General features: G+C 49.0%; 1 protein-coding gene across 1 annotated transcript in view; it reads left to right on the top strand.

Moving 5' to 3' along the window:
- The window catches only part of SAG (S-antigen visual arrestin), a 41,016-nt gene extending 23,975 nt beyond the window's left edge, over positions 1-17,041 (top strand). The window contains exons 10-16 of the mRNA XM_004033381.5: positions 1,632-1,704; positions 4,954-5,091; positions 8,688-8,765; positions 10,467-10,490; positions 12,278-12,333; positions 16,389-16,398; positions 16,793-17,041. Coding sequence (XP_004033429.1) covers positions 1,632-1,704; positions 4,954-5,091; positions 8,688-8,765; positions 10,467-10,490; positions 12,278-12,333; positions 16,389-16,398; positions 16,793-16,898 — 485 coding nt within the window. The 3' untranslated portion in view covers positions 16,899-17,041. The remainder of the gene's footprint in view (positions 1-1,631; positions 1,705-4,953; positions 5,092-8,687; positions 8,766-10,466; positions 10,491-12,277; positions 12,334-16,388; positions 16,399-16,792) is intronic.
- The last annotated feature ends 6,748 nt before the right edge of the window (positions 17,042-23,789 follow it).

Raw genomic sequence — 23,789 nt, forward strand, 5'->3', positions numbered from 1 at the left:
CAGGGGCTCCTTGTCTACCTTCCCAGGCTTTGTGTGGCTTGAAGGAGGTCCCACATGGAAGCGCTTTGTAAATGGTGAAGTGTGACTGTCTCGGCTCAAATGGCCATCATGTCATGGCTGACCTTCCCATATCCTACAGGGGAGGTGCCTTCTGCCTGTTGTTCCCACACATTAACTAAGCTCAAAAGGCATCAAAGCACAGGGGGTCTTATATAATGGTCTTATTTGGCTCTTTCATGAGGAAGACATGATGGAATGACCTGTGAGGGTAACCTCTAAGTTCACTTTTTAACTCAAACATTTGATGACCAAGACAAAGTTAGACTTATGCATCTTGGGGTGACTGTCCCAGGGCCCAGGACTGAGGATGTGGAACTTCCAGTCCTAAAATGGGCTCTCCAGGGCAAGCCAGGGTGAGCAGTGGCCCTAGGTGTCATATACCACTTTTCCCTGTGAGTCATCACAGATGAGGGTCAGAAATCCTGATGCGTGCAGACTAAGGAATTCTAGACTTTTCCCTCCTTCCTTCCTTCCTTCCTTCCTCCCTCCCTCCCTTTCTCCCTTTCTTTCACAGTCTCCCTCTGTCACCCAGGCTGGAGTGCAGTAGTGTGATCTCGGCTCACTGCAACCTCCAGCTCCTGGGTTCAAGCCATTCTCCTGCCTCAGCCTCCCAAGTAGCTGGGATTACAGGCGTGCACCAATTTTGCCTGGCTAATTTTGTATTTTCAGTAGAGACGGGGATTTCGCCATGTTGGCCAGGCTGGTTTCAAACCCCTGACCTCAGGTGATCCGTCCGCCTCGGCCTCCCAAAGTGCTAGGATTACCGGTGTGAGCCACTGCACCCAGATAGCTGTTAACTTTTTAAAAACAAAATATTAATTGCTTTCTATAGGCTGGGCACTGTACTGCATGCCTTGCACAAATTGTTTCTTTATCCTCAAACTTTGGCTGAGTGCAGTGGCTCACGCCTGTAATCCCAGTACTTTGGGAGGCCAAGGTGGGAGGATCCCTTGAGCCCAGGAGTTCAAGACCAGCCTGGGCAATATAGGGAGACCCTGCCTTTATTTTTAAAGGTGATTAAAAGTCATCTTTTTAATCATCACAACGTCCCTACGAGTTAGATGCAATTATTACCCCCATTTTACTGATGGGGAAACTGAGGCTTAGAATAGATAAATAATTCACCCCACAGTTAGTGGCTAAGCCAAGATTGGCACCCAAACAGCCTGGCTCCAGGCCCACCTTCCTGTCCACCACGTTCCACCCACCAACCAGTCCTGTACTGCCTCTAGCTAGTCTCTTGGAGGACAGGAAGGACAATGTTCATGAAGTAAGATGGAGGATGTTAGATAGGGCTGAGCATGGGAAAGGAGGGGTCTCCCAGGAGCTGCAGCCTTAGGGGACATGGGTGGGAGTTGATACAGAGCAGGTTATGGGTGACCGGAAATGGCCTGGAGACAGGACTTCAAAACCCCAGCCTTGAAGCTGAGGGTTGAGAAAGCCTAGCCTTGGAAGTGGAGGGAAACCATCATCAGAGAGGAGAGACCAGCGTGTACCCTGGGAGGCCGCAGGGCATGTGCATGTGTGGGGGGACCAGTGCTGACCACCTGACTCCCGTCTTCCCCTTGCAGTGGAACAGGTGGCCAATGTGGTTCTCTACTCGAGTGATTATTACGTCAAGCCCGTGGCTATGGAGGAAGCGCAGTGAGTAGCTGTTGGGGTTTCCGTTTCCTGGGCGTCTCAGCCTTCTGTGTCAAGTTTCTCGCCGTTTATTGCTGAAGAAGGAACTAGAATGTTCAGCTAGCTCGCCAGCCTTCCACTTCCTTCCTCTTTCTCCCTTCAAGGGCTGCACAGAAAGTTAGCATCTTAGCTCTGCATCTACCACACCCCTCTGTGCCCATCTTACAGGAGTTCTGAGGATTAATGCAAGCCAAAGAATGACGCAGAGGAGGGAAATAAAGACAGAAATGTCATCATGGGATCAGCTGGCTTTTTCTATTTATCCTTGGAATGAATTGTTAGGAATTTGATACTATTTCCACCTCCCAGAAGATGGTCAAATGAACTGTCAGCCCAGGCTAGGATTCCCTATCTTTTGATCTCAAATTGAAATCTTATACCAGTGACAACTGGATTAGAATATATCCGTTCTTAGCCTGTTGTTGTGAATGACTTTTCCCCTTTGTTAGAATCAAAAACAAATGAGAATCCTGCCGTGGTTCCTTTATGCTGGCCTGAGAGACCTGCCCAGCTTTGCTGTGTGCCACAAAGTCAAATAGATTCATTTAATACATGGCTTGGGGTGGGAGGCGATGATCTCCCACCTCCAGCCCCCCGAGAGGATAGCTCGACCAGGTCTTAACTCTTTGCCTTGCTGGCATGTTCTAAGCACCGTTGTATGTAAAAAATATTATCAGGGTTAGAGGAAGGTTAGGGTAGGGGAGTGATGAAAGACAACTGATTCCTTAAGATAATATAAGGTAATAGATTTTTTTGAGATGGAGTCTCACTCTGTTGCCCAGGCTGGAGTGCAGTGGTGAGATCTCAGCTCACTGCAACCTCCACCACCCAGGTTCGAGCCATTCTCCTGACTCAGTCTCCCAAGTAGCTGGAATTACAGGAGCCCGCCACCACACCCAGCTAATTTTGTATTTTTTTTTTTTTTTTTTTGAGACAGAGTTTTGCTCTTGTTGCCCAAGCAGGAGTGCAATGGCGCGATCTTGACTCACTGCAACCTTTGCTTCCTGGGTTCAAGTGATTCTCCTGCCTCAGCCTCCTGAGTAGCTGGGATTACAGGCACACGCCACCACCCCTGGCTAATTTTTTGTATTTTTATTAGAAACGGGGTTTCACCATGTTAGCCAGGCTGGTCTCGAACTCCTGACCTCAGGTGATCTGCCCACCTCGGCCTCCCAAAGTGCTGGGGTTACAGGCGTGAGCCACCGTGCCTGGCTGATTTTGTATTTTTAGTAGAGACAGGGTTTCACCTGTTGGCCAGGCTGGTCTTAAACTCCTGACCTCAGGTGATCTGCTCGCCTCAGCCTCCCAAAGTGCTGAAATTACAGGCGTGAGCCACCGCACCTGGCCTATACGGGAATATTTAAAAGGCAACTTTAGGAGAAACTATTACTGTTATTCAAAACAGATTCAAACTTTAGGTCTACAAGGGAGGGAGACGGGAAAGAACCACCACTCACTGCCTCCTTTCTGCCAAGATTGGGCTCTGTTCTGCCTTTAGGGGATCCTCGCACATCCCTGTGCCCTGGAGGGGTCTTGGCCCTGGTTCACCTTTCCTCATGTGTTCAGCAACATGGGAGCAAAGGATCCTGGCTGAGTTTCCCCCTAACATGTATTCCATCACCTGGTCCTGTTTCAAAGTGTTGGGTGCATTTTGGGTCAAAGATTGCCAGGAAACTGGAAAGCATTCCAAAGTCCCCCGAAGGCTGGAGGAGCCTGGGAGCTGGACTGGACCATGCTGACAAGTCTGAAGCTAGAGGCTACTCAGAAAGCTGCAGAGCAGGAGCCATCGTCCCAGAGCCCTGTGGCTTCTGGGGCTTTAGTGGGCAGGCTTCCACGGAACCAGGACAGACCTGACTCCCAAGCTGCTCCCCACCATCCAAACCCACATCCTGAAGCTCTGGGGAGTGGCCCCAGGGCCTTGGCATAGTCCTTTGGCAAGCTCTGCACAAACACAAAAAGTCCATCCTCTGAGCCCAACCCCAAGGGCCCTCTTCCTATTCCAGCCATCTTTACAATGCTGTTTCTGCTTTTTTCAATGCTCAAATTACGCTCATTAAGAGAGGTTCCACCAGGACCCAGATGGTAGGATGTGGGCCACCTTGGGCTCTGGCAGATTTCTGTAAAGAGCTTCCTGTAGACACTGGAGGCAGGATAGGGGACAGCTGCTTTTACCTATCCAGGGAAACTTGATTAGGGAAAGGAAGTCCTTTCCCAGAGAGGCAGTTCAGACTTCCAGCTGTCTCAGGACAGCCTTAGAATGGTCCTGATGCTGGCCACACCCCACCTTGTTCTGGCTAGGCACAGGATGGAGGGTGTGCTTCCGGCACGAATGGGCTCTGCTGTCAGAGAGTGTGCAGCCACGTGACTGTGGGCACACTTCCCGTCTGGAAAATGGGGATCTTGGAGCACCTGCTTGGTATGGGGTTGATGAGGGTAAGGTGAGAGTTTTGAGGACAGGCCTTAGCACTAGGCCTGGCACACAGCACGCATGTGAGTGGAGGAGCCAACTCTCCAGCCGCGGAGGCTGCTTCATGATCCTGGCCATGCTGCCGTGTGTCTGCCTGGAGAAACACACATTGCTGTGTCCCCAGCTGGATCCCAGACCCGCCCGTTGGCACAGGGTCCCCGCCATCTGTCAGATGTTGAGAAATCTATACCCCGACTGATGATGAAGAAGATCCAGTAGAGAAAGAGCATGTGCTGCTTTGGACCCAAACTATTTGGTCTGTGTGATCCACAGATTGTGGGTCCCTGCGTTGCCCCTCTAGACAACTTACCACACAGTCACACTGTGACCCCCTTATAGTGACAGTTTTTGGTGACAAGAGGCTTTCTGGCCTGGACTCGTTGCTGACACCAACCAGAAGGTTCTGCAGGCCACCGTGTGGTTCACAAAGTCTCAGGAGGAGGCTGTGGTCTCTGACTCTCGAGCCAGTTTGTCTCATTAACTCCATAGAACATTCTAGAAATTCAGCAATTCAGAATAGGCTGAGTTGCTTGAAGAAATATCCTCCTGTTGCTGCCAGCCCACTCTGAGATTTCACAAGCACTGTTCTGCTTCTTGTAAGTCAAGTTCCCAGGCTCTTGAACCCACCTTCCCAGGAGGTCCATCAGGGGATGTGGATCCTGGAAAATGCCTAATGTCAAATAGGGGCTCATGGGGTCCATGGCAGCTTTGATGGTTATAAATCTCCTCTGTTCTTCTTCCTCTAGAGAAAAAGTGCTGCCAAACAGCACTTTGACCAAGACGCTGACGCTGCTGCCCTTGCTGGCTAACAATCGAGAAAGGAGAGGCATTGCCCTGGATGGGAAAATCAAGCACGAGGACACAAACCTTGCCTCCAGCACCATGTGAGTCCTCGAGGCTCAGGGAATAAGCCCTGGTAGGGCAGGCTGGTGCTGGTCTGCTTCCCTTCACGTCACCCCGCTGGGCTCGCAGGCACGCATGTGCAGCATGGTGGTCTGGCGTGTGTAGTGTGGAGTGCATACCTACGGGCCCACACAAGGATCCCACTCTCACCCCTGGTGTGATGTGGGGGTTACACCCATGGGCCCTGGAGACAGCTGTGTGCTAACCCCAGCTCTGCTGCTGACCCTGGGAAAACACCTTGAGTTCTCTGAGAACCTCAGTTTTCCTGTTTGTAAAGTGGGGGCAATAATAGTTCAAGTCTCATAGAGTGGTTATAAAGATTCAGTGAGACAAGCCATATGAAGCGTGGGGCCTGACACACAGAGAGTGCTCCAGGAACGTCAGCTACTGTTTTTAGAAGTATCACTAGCTAGTGTGGTGCCCTAAGCGTGTAAACTGAGTAATGCTCTTGGCTGTATTCATTCATTCATTCATTCATTCATTCATTTATTCATTTGTCCATTTCCATCAGGAATTGTAAAGAACAGGAGGTCCTAATGACTTTAGATGTCCATTAAATTTAAATGAAATTAAGTACTGATCTGCTGACCCTGACTCAAAGGACGACTGGCTGAATTTGGGCAGCAGATCTAGCGAAGACTGTACAGTGAAGTTCCCAAGTCAGCGTCCACTGTCCTTCCAAGCCACGCTTTTGCACTTCCCTTCCCGGGAGCATGTCTGTGGGCTCAAGGCCCACTCACTGCCACCTCCCCATGTGATATGCTGGGGGTTCCCTCTGTGGCCCCAGTAGACCACCTCCGAGGTGATGCCAATGGCCAGGAGACTGGATTGTTTGACCCCATGACTCCGACGCTCAGTAGCTCACACTCTCTGAGACCAAGAGTGGGGAACAGTGAACAATTGGCAGAAAGCAGGTGGAAGTCAAAGGATTTTCTGAGGATAATTGGCCAAGTTACTGTGTTAGATTCTAAAGCACATTCGTGAAGCTCCGGGAGAGAGAATATCAGGGAAACTGAGAGCCTAGATCAATGTATTCAAGGGCGTAGGGATCGTAAGATGAACAATGATGGCTCACCACACTGTGGGAATGTTTCATGGTGTGTAGACTAGTTTCTAAACATGTACAACTTGGCCGGCCATGATGGCTCACACCTGTAATCCCAGTACTTTAGGAGGCTGAGGCGGGTGGATCACCTAAGGTCAGGAGTTGGAGGCCATCCTGGCCAACATGGTGAAACCCTGTCTCTACTAAAAATACAAAAATTAGCCAGGCGTGGTGGTGGGTGCCTGTAATCTCAGCTACTCGAGAGGCTGAGACAGGAGAATCGCTTGAACCCGGGAGGCGGAGGTTGTGGTGAGTTGAGATCGTGCCATTGCACTCCAGCCTGGTGACAGAGCAAGACTCCATCTCAGAAAAAAAAAAAAAAAACCAACAAAACAAAAAAATCATTTATGACTCTCCACACCTCCATGAGGAAGGTATATTTATATGCATTTTATGGGTAAGGAAATTGAGGTTGAGCCAGAATGTAAGACTTCTCCAAGGTCACTGAATCAGTTAATAGCAGAGCAAAGTCCACTCCACAGCAAATCTCCCAGCCCAGGAAGATGCCAGGGGTTCTGAGTTGCAGGGTGTTCTCAGGCACGTGGCAGAGCGTGTTCAGTTCAGCAGCTGCTTGGCCCCATTCAGCGCAAGGTAGAGTTAATCTCAGCTGGGAGGAGTAGCTCACACCTGTAATCCCAGCACTTTAGAAGGCCAGAGTGGGCGAATCGCTTGAGCCCAGGAGTTTGAGACCAGCCTGGGCAACATGGCGAAAACCCATATCCACAAAAAATTAAAACATTAGCTGGGCATGGTGGCACGTGCCTGTAGTCCCAGCTATTTGAGAGGCTGAGATGACAGGATAGCTTGAGCCCAGGAGGTCGAGGCTACAGTGACCTATGATCATGCCATTGCACTCCAGCGTAGGTGATAAAATGAGACCCTGTCTCAAAAAAAAAAAAAAAAGTCAATCCCAGCAAAGAGGGGGATCTCAAGCTCGTACCCCCTTTTTTCTCTTTGGAGGTATCCTCTCTTCACCAGGTACTTGGCCATACTCCGCAAGTCCAGATAAAGATATTCTGTCGTCTTTTAAAAATTATTTTTATTTTTTTTGAGATAAGGTCTCAGTCTGTCACCCAGGCTGGAGTGCAGTAGCGCGTTCTTGGCTCACTGCAACCTCCACCTCCCAAGTTCAAGGGATTCTCCTGGCTCAGCCTCCTGAGTAGCTGGGATTAGAGGCTCCCACCACCATGCCTGGCTAATTTTGTACTTTCAATAGAGATGGGGTTTCACCATGTTGTCCAGGCTAGTCTTGAACTTCCTGAACTCAAGCGATCTGCCCGCCTCGGTCTCCCAAAGGGCTGGGATTAAAGGTGTGAGCCACGACATCCGGCTATTCTGTCCTCTTTTAAATGAGCTCCAGACGCCAGTGAGCCGAAGGAGCTCTCTGGGGAGCTCTGTGGTCCTGGAAACATGTGCTTGAGACACCTCCCCTCAGAGGTTCCCGAGCTGATGTCTTCTTCCAGGCCCAACACCTGCTGGCTGCCGCCCCAACTCTTTTTCCAGAGCTGTTCCATCCTCCCCTGCCTTCTGTCTGTAGCCTTCAGGTTTCTTGGGCTTTTTTTCTATCATTATTTACATGATTTTTGTTAGCATTTCATGATATTTTCATACCTTAATTCCTGTTATTGGACATCCTGGAGTACTCATGTCCTCCGCGTTGGATCCCACGCGATAAGCATCTGTGATGAAATGCCCGGCACAGTGCCTGCCAGATAGTAGGACTTCAGTACGTATTAGTGGGATCTGGAATGACATTTCTGTCAAGGAACGTCACATTGCACTGTCTTTGGGGACACATCTGAGGGTCTCGCACATCCTGCTCATTCACTTAAACATTGACAGCTCTCACTTGGTGCCAGGTCTGATGCTGGGTGCTGGGGACACACAGCTGGATATCTTGGAAGGCAGGAGAGACGGAGGGGGCATTCTGGTGCAGGGTTGTGTTGGCAAGGCTGGCGCGGGGGGTGCTGGGACACAGCTGGGGGTGAAGTAGCAAAGGCAGGCCAGGGCAGCTCATAGGCTGCTTCTGAGGCTGAACCTGCAGGTGGCCACAGAGCTCAGAGAAGGGGCCTGGCACGTGGGAGATGAGTTGCTGAGATAATCCAGGCAGGCAAAGCCTGCTGGAGGACTTGGGGACTTGCAGTTTTGGCAAGTGGTAGGAGGGAGTTGCCGAGGAGGATGACCGGGAGATGTGCATCTATAGAGGTCGAGCACAGAGAAGGGGGTTGCACGCTCTGCCCTCTGGGAACTTCTAGAGGAGAAGACACAGGAATTCCTCCAGTGCATGCAAGGAGTCCCCACATCCACTCCCCAAGTACACAAACTTCTAGGACTTTGGAAGCTCAGTGAGTTCACCAGTCCCTGGAGAACCTCCATGATGGCATGCCTGCCTCGAACAGAAAGGCTGCCCATCTGCTCTTCACCCTCCTCTGCTCTCCATCATCCTTCTCCTTTTCCCTTCTGTTTGGGCAGCATTAAGGAGGGCATAGACCGGACCGTCCTGGGGATCCTGGTGTCTTACCAGATCAAGGTGAAGCTCACAGTGTCAGGGTAAGTGTCCCGGCACCAACCCTCGGGCTGCTCTGTCCTGGTCTTAGGTGGTCTGAACTTTTCCTTTCCTGAATGACTGGGAGACAGAAAGCAAGGAAAGGCCCACAACTTCTACCAAGGATTAGCAAGTAGAGCTTGGGAGAGATTCTGTTTGTCTAGTACCATGCTTCTGTCTGATAAAATGTCAGGTGGGAAAGGGTGGAGAAGCAGACTCTGAAATGTGTGCACTCTTAGCGCCACTTTGCAAAAATACGTGTGTGCATATGTGCATGTGGTAGAAGTTGATGTGCAAGAATGAAGATTAGTCATTCTGTTATCCTTCAGAAAAGAATAACTGCTGTGAAAGAACTCTCAGTAAATCTTCATGTTTTGCATCTTAGAAGGTATCCATCCATAAAGTGGGGACTTTTCCCTCCCCTCTCACACATGTAATCACAGGGCACAGGAGTCTTCTTTTCATACAAGAGTGCCAATATCTCAGAGTTTTAAGGGAACAGGTTTCCACTTTCATTTTCATGTGAAGCCAATTTCTTCCATTTGTTTAATCTTACCAAAAGGGAAAAACTTGAATTCTCATTTTCATTTCAAATTCCATTGCCAAAGGCTCTGGCCTTTTACCTGGATGAGCCTTGGGTAGTTCTGCCATCAAAGGCAAGTCTGTGCCTAGGTTTCATACTTCTAAGTAGTAAAGAATTCCCTTGAGTAAAATAAGGGTTTAAAAAAAGAGTTTTCCAAATTTCTAACAAAGTAGAACATGGGTCTATTTTGCATTTTTCGTTAGCATAGTGTTTTTTTTTTCACAGTGGATAGTACATAAAAGGATCTAAAACCGGGTGGAGTTTCTTTTAGCAGTCAAGGAAAGCAATCAGCAGGTATTTCACAATGACCCCTTGTGACTTATCTTGAATGTTAGGGCTTGACTTTTTTTTTTTTTTTTTGAGATGTAATCTCTCTCTGGAGTGCAGTGGCATGACCTCGGCTCACTGTAACCTCCACCTCCCAGGTTCAAGTGATGCTCCTGCCTCAGCTTTCTGAGTAGCTGGGATTACAGGTGCCCACCACCATGCCCGGCTAATTTTTGTATTTTTAGTAGAGACGGGGTTTCACCATGTTAGCCAGGCTGGTCTCGAACTTCTGACCTCAAGTGATCTGCCCGCCTCAGCCTTCCAAAGTGCTGGATTACAGGTGTGAGCCACCACACCCAGCCAACTTTTTTTTTTTGAGAAGGAGTCTTATTCTGTCACCCAGGCTGGAATACAGTGGCATGATCTCAGCTCACTGCAACCTCCACCTCCCAGGTTCAAGCAATTCCCCTGCCTCAGCCTCCCGAGTAGCTAAGATTACAGGCGCCTGTCACCATGCCCGGCTAATTTTTGTATTTTTAGTAGAGATGGGGTTTTACCATGTTGGCCAGGCTGGTCTCAAACTCCTGACCTCAAGTGATCCACCCACCTCGGCCTCCCAAAGTGCTGGGATTACAAGCATGGTCCCCCATGCCCGGCCTTTTTAAACTAATCATCTTGAGAAAGAGATGAAGTCACAGGTAATGAAGTTGAACATTAAGGGATGGGAAGACCCTGGACGTTGTGAGTTCAGGTGCAAGGGCCATGAGAGCTGGGCTGTGTCCTGCCTCTGAATCATGGGAAAGGGTCGTGTTACCACTGTGACAGCTAACCACAGGCATTTGTTTGTGTTTTCTAGCTTTCTGGGAGAGCTCACCTCCAGGTAAGCCTGTTCACCTTCCTTGTTTGATTGTTTCTCAAGATATCAAAGGCAGCAAACCTGGGGCTCCAAAACGGTTTCTGGTGAAAGCTGCTTTCTGGACAGTTGTGCTCAGAGGTGTTAGGAATGATGCTTTGCCTTCAGATGCATCACAGAACTGTGGCTCATAGGTGTTTCTTTGGGACCAGATTTCTTTGGGACCACAGCTAGATCTATGCCTGGGTAAGGACACACACATACACACCCAGAAAACTGGCACACTCCACGCAGCCAGCTTGTGTGTGTGTGTTTGTGTGGGGTAAAATACACATAACATAAATTTTGTCATTATATTTATTTATTTATTTATTTATTTGAGATGTAGTCTCACTCTGTTGTCCAGCCTGGAGTGCAGTGACATGATCTCGGCTCACCGCAACCTCCACTTCCTGGGTTCAAGCAATCCTCCCGCCTCAGCTTCCTGAGTAGCTGAGATTACAAGCGTGTGCCACAGCACCTGGCTAATTTTTATATTTTTAGTAGAGACGGGGTTTCCGCATGTTGGCCAGGCTGGTCTCGAACTCCTGACCTCCAGTGATCATCCTGCCTTGGCCTCCCAAAGTGCTGGGATTACAGATATGAGCCACCACACCTGGCATAAATTTTACCATTTTAACCGTTTTATTTTATTTATTTTTTTTTGAGATGGAGTCTTGCTCTGTTGCCCAGGCTCGAGTGCAGTGGCATGATCTTGGCTCAGTGCAACCTCTGCCTCCTTGGTTCAAGCGATTCTCCTGCCTCAGCATCCTGAGTAGCTGGGATTACAGGTGCACGCCACTATGCCCGACTAAGAGCTGAGATGATGCAGTACATAACCTCAATGCCTGTCTCAAATATTTCTTAACTTGCTGCTGCTTCGTGCATAATTTAAAAGGCAGCTGTCACTATTTGCAATACCAAAAGGTAGAAACAACCCAAATGTCCACCAACAGATGAATGGGATAAACAAAATGTGGTATATCCATGCAATGGAATATTACTGAGCCATAAAAAGGAATGGAGTACTAGTACATGCTACAACATGGATAAACCTTATACTGATAACACTACACTAAGTGAAAGAAACCAGTAACAAAAGGCCACATATTGTATGAATCCATTTACACACAATATCCAGAACAGGCAAATCTATAGAGATAGAGAACAGATTAGTGGTTATGCCAGGGACTATAGGGAGGGAAAATGAGAGTGACTGGTTAAGGGGGATGAGATTTTCTTTTTGGGTGATAAAAATGTTCTAGAACTAGATAGTGGTGATGGTTGCATAACAGCATAAATGTATTTAATGCCACCGAATTGTGCACTTTAAAATGGTGAAGCTGGGCAGGGTGGCTCATGCCTATAATCCTAGCACTTTGAGAGGCTGAGGCAGGTGGATCACTTGAGATCAGGAGTTCAAGACCAGCCTGGGCAACATGGTGAAACCCCATCTCTACTTTTTAAAAGTACAAAAATTAGCCAGGCCATGGTGGCATGCATTTGTAGTCCCAGCTACTTGGGAGGCTGAGACAGGAGAATTGCATGAACCCAGGAGGTGGAGGTTGCAGTGAGCCGAGATTGCGCCACTGCACTCCAGCCTGGGCGACAGAGCGAGACTCCATCTCAAAAAAAAAAAAAAAAAGTTCCCACTGCATTGTCTTTCAGCTTGGGCCTGGGGATCTTTTGTGACTCTCTGCAGCCATAGGTCTTTGCTGTGTTACTTACAATTGTGTGTATGTGTGTTCACACCAATCTTCATTCTTTTTTTCTAGTGAAGTCGCCACTGAGGTCCCATTCCGCCTCATGCACCCTCAGCCTGAGGACCCAGGTCAGTTATGTCCTTTTTTAGCTTTCTTTAATTATTTGCTACTTGCAGATTTATTGTTGATGTATTTCTAGTCTTTCTTGACTGCATCTCAGAGCATGGGAGTGGCCAGGTGTAAGAGATTCCATGTGATCTACAAGGTGAATAGTCTGGGGGGAAGGGAGGGCCCATCTGTTCAGTGCTGAGCCGGGTAGATTATCCACCTTCAGCTGGAGTCTGCAAGATGTAGCATCCTTGCTCTTGGACAGGGACGATCTCGTGAGGTTTTATCATGAATGATTTAAGAGCAGAAGCTCTGCTGTCAACAGACCTGGATTTAGAATTAAAGATGATTTAGGTAAAAACTTAATTTGAGAGCACGAGGATTTTGCATTTCATTTGGAAACAAAAGGCCTCATGTTTCATTTGAAAGCATTAACAGACATTTAAAAGAAGATAATTTTTTATTTTTTTGAGATGGAGTCTCACTCTGTCACCCAGTCTGGAGTGCAGTGGTGTGATCAAGCTTACTACAGCCTCAACCTCCTGGGCTCAACCTACCCTCCTACCTCAGCTTCTGAAGTAGCTGGAACTACAGGCATACCACCACCCTCAGCTAATGTTTTTGATTTTTAGTAGAGATGAGGTCTTGCCATGTTGCTCAGGCTAGTCTTGAACTCCTGAGCTCAAGTGATCTTTCTGCCTCATCCTCCCAAAGTGCTGGGGTTACAGGCATGAGCCACCGCACCTGGCTGAAGAGAACTGTTTTTTTTTGTTTTTTTTTTTCTGAGATGGAGTCTCTGTCACCCAGCTGGAGTGCAGTGGCACAACCTCGGCTCACTGCAACCTCTGCCTCCCGGGTTCAAGTGATTCTCGTGCCTCAGCCTCCTGAATAGCTGGGATTACACGCGCCTGCCACCCCACCTGGCTAATTTTTGTATTTTTAGTAGAGACGGGGTTTCGCCATGTCAGCCAGGCTAGTTTTGAACTCCTGACCTCAGGTGATCCACCCGCCTCAGCCTCCCAAAGTGCTGGGATTACAGGCGTGAGTCACGGCGCCCGGCCTGAAGATAACTATTTTTGACAGTGGCAGTTATGGTAAGAATACAGAAAATACTAGAAAAGAGGGTCAGGCTGGGTTCCTGACACCTCAGCTCATTTGAATTATAAATCTACTGGCTCTTGTATGGATGCGAAATGATACAATAGTTGTATGACTCTGAAAACATATAAAAACCACTAGACTGTCGACTGTGAAAAGGTAAATCGTATGATATATGAATTTGATCTCATTCTCTTTCTAAAAAGGTAAATGAAGCAGCAAAAATAATATAGGTGAAATCTCCGAAATTCTGAAGAAACATTCTCTGCATTGAGGCAGCTTAGTTGACGGGAAAGAAAAACAGATCTGCCTCAATGAGAACTCTCCATAGGTATAGGAATAAGGGATATTTTAAGTAAAAGTGGTATAAACAAGCAGGGTTTATTTTTCTCATACTTTACAAATAGCTTTTCTATATTGATAGTGAAATGCCGTTTAAACATTAGAATGAGCCCCCACTATTCATTTTAGGTTTTGTCTCAACAGTACTTTGTTTCAAAATAGCTCTTCCAAATATTTTGGATTCAGACCCTCAGTGAACTTTTCCAAAACTGTCCCTTGGAGAAAAATGTAGTCTAGCTATATGTTTTCAATTCATTTATGCTTGTGTCATTAAAATATTACTTTTTAATGGTGTGAGATTAAGATGCTTTCTGGTTCCTTTCAAGGACATTAAAAAGATAGTCACTTGAGGAGATGTCATAGTTTATGTTGGGTTGTTTTCTGGAACTTTGAGTAGACTTTATGCCTTAATTTTTTTTTTTTGAGACATAGTCTCATTCTGTCACCCAGGCTAGAGTGCAGGGGCATGATCTCTGTTCACTGCAACCTCCGCCTCCCGAGTTCAAGTGATTCTCCTGTCTCAACCTCCCGAGTAGATGGGATTACTGGCACGCGCCAGCACTCCTGGCTAATTTTTGTATTTTTAGTAGAGTTGGGTTTTCACCATGTTGGCCAGGCTGGTCTCAAACTCCTGGCCTCAGGTGATCTGCCCGCCTCAGCCCTCCAAAGTGCTGGGATTACAGGCGTGAGCCACCGTGCCCGGCCTGACTTAATTTTTTAAAATTCTTTTCCATATACAACTTTCACGTTCCAGTCATTATGGCCTTAACAGTGAACATATCACAATGTCAGGATGAAACAATGATCTTTTGTACTGTGAGATTTCTGGGAGCAAAGGTTAAGACAAATCACCCCATGGTTACAAAATTCTGATTTCTAGAGATATGAGATAGATATGAGATAGATGAGATTTCTAGAGATAAATGTCATCTCTCCTGTCTTCTCTGCCTAGTTCTTGGCTCCCTGAGTCTAGGCTGGTAGGATTCTAAGCAGAGAAAGCATAAGCTATATGTAGTTAAGCCCTGCTGGAGCCTGGGGACCAAGTAATTTGTGTGTAATAAGTGCTGTGACATGCTACCAAGTTTTTATTGTCCCCTGTCAAGGGCATCTTTAACTGAATCCGAAGATGCTGATTTGATTCTTCCTTGTTGTCTACCTCTGCAAGGCTGATGGTCCCGCTTAGTGTCATGTCTTCGCTGAGCACTGTGGGCCGCAGGGTATTTCTTGCCCAGGGGATGTTTTGACAAGCTAGCCTCTCTAGGGCTCCTGTATGTAGCGACCCTCATAGACACTCCCTCCCAGTGCTGGCTTCCAGGTGGGCATCAAAGGCGAGAGTAGGGGCTCACCATCAAATCGCCGCTGTGCTCTCCAAAACTAGGTGGGCAGAAAGCTAAAAAAGTACAAAAACCATTCAAATTAATAGCAGTTAGTCTGGGGATACAACACATGTGAAAACATAACCCAACAACAACAAAATCAATATGTTAACAGAAATTGAAAACTTTGCGGCTGGGGGTTGGTCCTCAAGCTTTAATGCACACCCTAACCCTGGGGTGCTGGTGAACGTCAAGTCCCAGGTCTCAGCCCTCTGAAGCCTGACAGATGGAGGTGTCAGGGTGCACATGCTCACGGCACCCTGGCGACCCTGACCTCATTGGGGTCCAGAGGACATGGAAGGAGAAATACTTTGGAAGGCGAAGCAACTGGCTGGGCAGGGAGGCCAAGGCGGGCGGATCACTTGAGGTCAGGAGTTCGAGACCAGCCTGGCCAACACGGTGACACCCCGTCTCTACTAAAAATACAAAAATTAGCCAGGCATGGTGGTGGGTGCCTGTAATCCCAGCTACTTGGGAGGTTAAGACAGGAGAATCACTTGAACCTGGGAGACGGAGGTTGCAGTGAGCCGAGATTGTGCCACTTCACTCCAGCCTGGGCAACAGAGCAAGATGCCATCTCAAATAAATAAGAAAGGAGAAGCGACATCAGAGGGGGCAAGGCTGATCAGGGAAAGCATCCTAGAGGTGAGACTGGGGGGATTTCATTTGAGGAGGTGAAGGCTGTGGCACACTGTAAAGGAAGCAGTGATTTAAAATGCAAGGAGAGGCCGGGCGCAGTGGCTCACGCCTGTAATCCCAGCACTTGGGAGGCTGAGGCGGGCAGATCACTTGAGGTCAGGAGTTTGAGACCAGCCTGGCCAACATAGTTGAAACCCCTTCTCTACTAAAGATACAAAAATTAACCAGGCATAATGGCGCATGCCTGTAATCCCAGCTACTTGGGAGCCTGAGGCACGAGAAACTCTTGAAACCAGGAGGCAAAGGTTGCAGTGAGCAGAGATCGTGCCACTGCATTCCAGTCTGGGTGACAGACAGAGACAGTCTCAAATAAAATAAAATAAAATAAAATAAAATAAAATAAAATAAAATGCAAGGAGAAAAGCTGTTCCAGTGGGAAAGGCAGGGAGGCAGGAATTACACGCAGTGATCATGAACTACATGTATCTAGGCCTTATCTCTCAAATTGTAAAGTCACCTAAAAGGTAGACATTTTCTAGGTACAGCTATGATATAGAATTTATACTAACAAACGTCTCTCTCTCCCTCTTCCCTGCCTCCCTTTTATTCCATGCTTACAGCTAAGGAAAGGTGAGTGAGCCTCTTGAATGTGGCCCTGATTTGTCCTATGCCCTGGGACCTTCTCCTCCAGCACAAAACCGTCTTTGAGTCTTTGCACATATCCCAAGCTCTCCTGCCGGCTCAGGAGGCACATCCGCTACTTCCCATCTGCTCCCTAGTGCTTACGGCACGCACGCACCATTACACTGGGTGTGCTTGCTCACTCTGCGCGTGCCTTTGTTTTCTCCCATTGGTGCTAGTTAAAGGAATTTTAAACGAAGCCTTGAGGAAAATGGCGTGCCCCCATGTTCTATCATGGGGAAAACCTTGATCAGTTCCTTTGTTGCAAAAAGATCAAGGATCTTGTTTCAGTTTCAACTTCAAACGGCGTGCAATGATCAAAATGTTGTTTGTTTTATTTTAGTTATCAGGATGCAAATTTAGTTTTTGAGGAGTTTGCTCGCCATAATCTGAAAGATGCAGGAGAAGCTGAGGAGGGGAAGAGAGACAAGAATGACATTGATGAGTGAAGATGTTGGCTCAGGATGCCGGAAAATGACCTGTAGTTACCAGTGCAATGAGCAAAGCCTCACAGTTTAGTCCTTTGGAGTTATGCTACGTGTGAAAGGATGAGTCTTCTTCCGAGAAATAAAGCTTGTTTGTTCTCCCCTGGGTCATGAGTTGGTTGATTTGTTGGGGAGGCTGAGTTGATGACATGACACAAGCTGCCACCTTTAGGGTCCCTGGAGTGGGAGGGTTGGGGAGAGGGAGGCCAGCCTCCCACAGAAGGGCTCACCACTCCCATGAGGGAGAGAAGGCGTCTGGAAATCAATGTGCTCACCAGGTGGGGCCCTCGGTGTGTCCAGGAGCTTTCCTAGGAGTCCCAGTCTGAGCTGTTTCTCTGGAAACAGTGCCTTCCCGTCTGTCCGTCTGTCCCTCCCTCCCTCCCTCCCTCCCTCCCTTCCTTCCTTCCTTCCTTCCTTCCTTCTTTCCTTCCTTCCTTCCTTCCTCCCTCCCTCCCTCCCTCCCTTCCTTCGTTTCGCTCTTGTTGCCCAGGCTGGAGTGCTGTGGCATGATCTCAGCTCACTGCAAGCTCCGCCTCCCGGGTTCACGCCATTCTCCTGCCTCAGCCTCCTGAGTAGCTGGGATTACAGGCATGTGCCACCACGCCCGCCTAATTTTTAATATTTTTATTAGAGACAGGGTTTCACCATGTTAGCCAGGCTGGTCTCAAACTGCTGACCTCAGGTGATCCACCCACCTTAGCCTCCCAAAGTGTTGGGATTACAGGCGTGAGCCACTGCGCCTGGCCACCAGTGTATGTTTCTAATTACCTGACCAGTCCAACTTCCAGGCCCCTAAAGAGCCTCCTAAGTTAAATAGGGCAGAGAACATCTGTGGACAAAAATACTCTTGGTTAATGATTCGACTTTTGGGTCCAGGTGTCTGTCTGAGCTTTGGGTTGTTGGTAAAGTTCTATTCAATGCAAGAAACAAAATCAGATTTGGTTAAATTAAGGTGGGGAGAAGGAATGTAGTGGGAGGACCCCGGTGTGATCAGAAAACTGAAGGACGAACCTGAGCTGCCGCACCTGGGGTAAGCAGGAATCAGAGAAGCTTCAGGGGTCAGGGACCCACTCTCCAGGGCGGCTCTTCATGCAGCTCAGCACCATACGTTCCCAGCTCTGCGTCTCTTGGTCCCAGTGGGCAGTTATTGGGAAGGAGAATCCAACTGGCTCAGCTTTGGCTGGGAGGATCAACACCCCGTGGTCAGCAATGGCAGAGCCCAGCCCTGGAGATGGAGAGTCCCAGAAAAAGGGGTTGATTGTGAGTCACATGGGCTTACTTAGAGCGTGCTTCACTGAGACTGGGCGTGAAAGGCATAGGGGAGAGCACTCTGGGTGTCAGGGAGGAAGGTGAACTGCAGGTGGAGGAGGGATAATAGAGGTGATACCAGGGCCTTTCCTTTGTGGGGTCCCTTCCTGCCCTGAGGTACCCACCGGGCCTGCTGCTGATGGCACAGATACTGAACAGGCTCATGGCGGCCAAGGAGGGGATGGAGATGCATAGGCTCTGGTCCATCTCTGGTCCATGCTTTAAGGGAGCACGGTAAAGGGGAGTTGGAGATTCCTCCACAGTTCAACCCACTCACAGAAGGCAGAGGGTGAGTGGGAGGGGTTCTAGATGGGGAGTACACGTGGATCAGGCTTCTGGGATGGAACATGGCGACAGAGGGCTGGCCAGGGCATGGGTTCCAAACACATGAAGGTTCCCAACATCTGGGGTTGTTCAGCAGGATTCCAGCTGTTTGGGTCCTGGAGATTGGGATTTAGATGAGGAGGCTCCACTTGGGAAGCTTGGATGGGATCCCAGACAAAGCGAGGTGTGGACCCGTCTGTTGACTCACGCATCCTGGCATTGGGAGGAGGATTTATAATACACTAGACTACAGGTGGAAGATTGGTCCTTCAGGCTGTGGGCTAGCAGGATCAGACACAGTCCCTCGTTCTTTTTCTCTCTATGCTAAGGTAATGGTGCATGACCATTTCAACCCATGCTCCCCTCAGGGCACGCAGACAAGGGACGGCTAGGGTGGCACACTCCTCTGAGGATTCCCAAAGCTGTTCCCCATTGCACTGAGCCCTTCCCCTGTCCTCTGCCACAGCACACAGGCTGCTGTGTTTAGCTCCTGCTAGAGCTCTTGGGCTAGCCCAGGGCCTGGGATTCTGCCCTGTGGTGCCTGGTGAGAGGACCAGCCCGTTGGTTCCTGCATTGCTTGACCCCAGGACATCCTAAGTCAGGGTGGACGTTAATAAGCCCGACCTTTGGAACTACGTGGGTGAGAGAGCTGGAGGGAAGGGCTGGAAGACCAATCCCTGGAGAGCAGAGGTCAGCACAGCCCTTACCCTCCTAGTTATTTTGGTGCCAAAATGTCTCGATACGCCCTCCAGGTGCTGGCTTGTTTATGGCCTGCAGCTGGCCACGCTGGGGAGGGAGTTGGGGGAGGAAGCGAGCAGCCAGCTGCCCTGAGCAGAAAGTGGAAGCTTGGCTCAGCTCAGCCTGCACATGTGTGGGGCTGTCTACTGGCATGTAGTGTCCCTTGGTATCGGGAGGCAGGAAGTCTATGTGCAGGTTGAATGTGTGGCCCAGAGTTTTTGGGACAGATGCAGTGCAAGAAACGGGGTACAGAGCAGTTGAAGGTGCTGCATGGAGAAAGTTCTGCAACCAGCAATGAAGGGCTGGAGAAGGGGGATCCCTGCCATTGATGGAGTGCCTACCTTGTGCCAAGTACTTCACATCTGACATGTAACCATTTCAGTAGTACTTATAAATCAGTAGCATCATTCATATTTCTTAGATGAGGAAATTGTGGTTCAGAGAGGTTATGTACCTTACACAAGGTCACACAGCTAGTGAGAGTCAAGGCTTGAATGCTGGTGTCCCTGAGTCTATAACTAGACCTTTGCCCACTGTATGGTGCTGAATGGAAGTAGGAGAGTTTGATGGAGTGGGGGGAGGGAGATTAGCATTTAGGATTCAACAACAACTGCCCTTGGCCCTTGCTATTTTTTTTTCCATTGAAATTTTCAGGCTGGGCAAGGTGGCTCACGCCTGTAATCACAGGACTTTGGGAAGCCGAGGCGGGCGGATCATGAGGTCAGGAGTTCAAGACCAGCCTGGCCAACACGGAGAAACCCCGTTTCTACTAAAAATACAAAAAATTAGCTGGGCATAGTGACAGGTGCCTGTAATCGCAGCTACTCAGGAGGCTGAGGCAGGAGAATCGCTGGAACCCAAGAGGTGGAGGTTGTAGTGAGCCCAGACCGTGCCATTGCATTCCAGCCTGGGCAACAGAGCGAGACTCCATCTCAAAAAGAAAAAAAAAAGAAATTTTCATTGAGAGAATTGCACATTCACATGCAGTTGTAAGGGGTAATACGGAGAGACCCCAGGAACGCTTTACCCAACTTCCTCCAGTGGCAACATCGTGTAAAGCTACAGTACAATATCCCAGCGGGGTATTGACGTGGGTCCAGTCTGCTCATCTGACTGAGATCTCCACAACTGGATTTGTACTAGTGTGTGTATTCAGTTCTCTGCAATTTTGTCACATGTGTGGTTAATTCCTTTTTAGGGTGTCTGTTTTCCTACTCCTTTAACATTTAAAAAACCTTTCTTCCTTCCAGTTTAATTTCACAGGACTGAGTCGCATTTACTGATCTTTGAGGAGTAGGGCAGGTGCGGGGTGGGAGTTGGGGACATTTGGAAATGTGTGTGGTGGTTTTTGGTTTTCACATGCTTGGGGACCAGAAGCTCTATGTCACATGCAGTGGAGAAATGTGCTGCTCCAAATGTCAATCATGACCCTAGTTCAGGGTAAAAATTGGATGATTCCCATGTTTTCAAGTTTCCGTTTTATATTCTCCAATGTGAAGTGGTTCTTTCTGACAAGAGTTGCGCCTCTTCACTGACGTGTCACAAAGAAGGATTAGGTTGGACGTGAAGTGTGTTATTACTGCCATCTTGATATGCCCTCAAGGTGGGGTAGACTCAGGGAGCAGGCTGTCGTTAGAGATGATTCATAGTGTGACTCATTCAATAAAGAGGCACCGGAGGGAATGTGCTCTTCCAGGCCACCGCTTTGGGGGAGTTGATGTCTCAGCCCTTCCTGAGATCTCCAGGGGAACAGCGCTGTGTGCTCACCAGGAGAACAAAAAAGCTGCTTCATCATCAAAGAACATTTATGCCAGTTTTCTTTGCTTTAAGAATATAATTCTTACCAAGCCTAATCCTCTTTTTTTAAAATACACTTTTTATTTTGAGTAGTTTTAGATCTACAGAAAAGTTGCAAAGATGTTATACTGAGGTCCCCCACACCCAAAACCCCCTATTATTAACCCTTACATGAGTAGGGTACATTTGCCACACTGAATGACTCAAATGTTGTTTCCAGTAAAATATACTTATTTCTTTCCAACTTTTATTTTAGGTCCAGGGGGTACATGTGCAGGTTTTTTACATGGGTAAATTGCATGTCATGGCGGTTTGGTGTACAGATAGATACTTTTGTCACCCAAGTAATCAGCACAATAATCCCCGATAGGTAGTTCTTCAATCCTCACCCTCCTCCTACCCGGGAATCAATATTGATGCATTATTATTAAACTAAAGCCCCATACTTAATTCTGATGTCCTCAGCTTTTACCTAATGTCCTTTTTCTGTTCTGGGATCCCATCTAGGAACGCACGTGACGTTTAGTCATCATGTCTCCTTGGCTCCTCTTGTCTGTGACAATCTCAGTACTTTCTGGTAATTGCAGATTTCCTCCTCTCCAGCCACGGTTTCTGCTTCTTAACCGTCACGTTCATGCCCTTGCCTCCTTGACTCTAAAATGATGAGTTCTGGGGCCTGGATGTCCCCTGAGCTCCTAACAGGTGTAGGCAACAGCATTTATTATTATTATTATTATTATTATTATTATTTTTTGAGACGGAGTCTCGCTCTGTTGCCCAGGCTGGAGTGCAGTGACACAATCTCGGCTCACTGCAACCTCTGTCTCCGGGGTTCAAGTGATTCTCCTGCCTCAGCCTCCCGAGTAGCTGGAACTACAAGCGCCCGCCACCACGCCAGGCTAATTTTTTGTATTTTTAGTAGAGACGTGGTTTCACCGTGTTAGCCAGGATGGTCTCGATCTCCTAACCTCGTGATCCGCCTGCCTCAGCCTCCCAAAGTGCTGGGATTACAGGCGTGAGCCACCGCGCCCGGCCGGCAACAGCATTTTAATGGCCTCCCTATTTCTAGTCTTCTCTCCCCTGGATCATTCTCTGCCCAGATACATGAGTTCCTCTGCTTTCCAAAACCCCCTTGCCAGCTCCAGTGCCCACGGGACTGAAGTCCTTGCCTCAGAGCAGGGCTGGGAGGCTACTCTGCATCCTGGAGCCGCTGCTCACCTCCCTGCCTCCCGCACCCGCCTTGCTACCGGCTTCACCAAAATCCCTCGTCACCCGCTCTGCTCACCTGGTAGGGGTAGTCTCCCCGTTTTTGTGTTTTCCTGGGAAACTCCCTTCATATCTGGCCTCTCCATTCCAATCCCAAACCCTGCTCAGGTCACCCGGCTCCCCCGCGGAATGAAGGAATGAACTGTTTCTTCCCCTGTGCGTCCCCGCCCCTCCTCCGCCTTGCACACTCCTCCAGGGTTTTGCCTCTGTGTATCACTCCACATGTAGTTAATTGATAGAAAAGTCCCAACCCTGTGGGGAGGCTGGAGCCCTTTGTGCCTGCATGAGTTCCCTAGGGCTGCCAGAGCACTGCACCATAGGCCGGGCGGCTTCCACCACAGGAATTGACGCTCTCGGTTCTGGTGGCTGGAAGTCTGAGATCACGGTGTCGGCAGGGGGAGTGCCATCGGAGGCCTTTCTCCTTGGCTTGTAGATGCCATCTTCTCCCTGTGTCTTCACATGGGCTGCCCTCTGTGTGTGTCTGTGTCCTCATCTCCTCTTTTTATGAGGACGCCAGTCATACTGGATTAGGGATCACCCCTGTGACCTCATTTTAACTTCATTACCTTTTTAAAAACCTCACCTCCAAATGCAGTCACATGCTGAGGTACTGGGGGTTAGGACTTCAACATATGAATTACGGGAGGACACAGTTCAGCATGCGACTGTGCTGCAGAACTTTCTGGGGGGACGGAGGAAGTGTTTTATATTTGTGCTATCCAGCGTGGCAGCTGCTAAGCCACATGCAGCTACCGAGTCCCTGAAATGTGGCTCCTGTGACTGAGGAACGGAATGCTTAATTCTAACTAATTGAAATTTAAGTAGCCACATGTGGCTAGTGGCTATAGTACCCTGGGGCACCGTGGGGCCTTCGGCCTGTCCCAGACTGTTCCTGCCTTAGGCCTTGTCCTCCTCTGTCCTGGCCTCCTCTGTCCTGGCCGTGTCCCCATGCCAGATGCCACTCTGCAGCCCCAGGTCACTGCCCAGGGCGGCGCGGCCAGCGAATGCCTATTGGCAGGCGAGGTCTCTAGCAGCAGCCCTTTGACAGGGAGAGGGCACACCTGGGCAGTCCCTTACTGATTTGCCCCTCAGAGCAGGGCAGACAGATGGACAGCATTTCCTCTGGGTGGCACCAAGCCCTGCTCCACCTGGATGGCACCAAAAACTTAGCTGATCTCATCTCCAGCTGCGCTTCCTCCTCTTCTGCCCAGAGCAGCGCTGGACCCCACCCGCCCACCATCCAGCAGCCCCCCTGGGAAACATGGGACTCGTTCTGGTCACCTCTGTCTCCCTCCAGTCGCTGGTCACTCCCCACCTGGATCTCAGTCCACGTCTCTATCTCTCAACCCCTCGGTAATCCAGGGCGTCCACCTGCCCTGATAACTTCAAAGCCCGGATCACAGGCCCCAGCGTGGTGACCCA

The sequence above is a fragment of the Gorilla gorilla genome, chromosome 11 (assembly GCF_029281585.2).
Source record: "Gorilla gorilla gorilla isolate KB3781 chromosome 11, NHGRI_mGorGor1-v2.1_pri, whole genome shotgun sequence".
Lineage (NCBI taxonomy): Eukaryota > Metazoa > Chordata > Mammalia > Primates > Hominidae > Gorilla > Gorilla gorilla.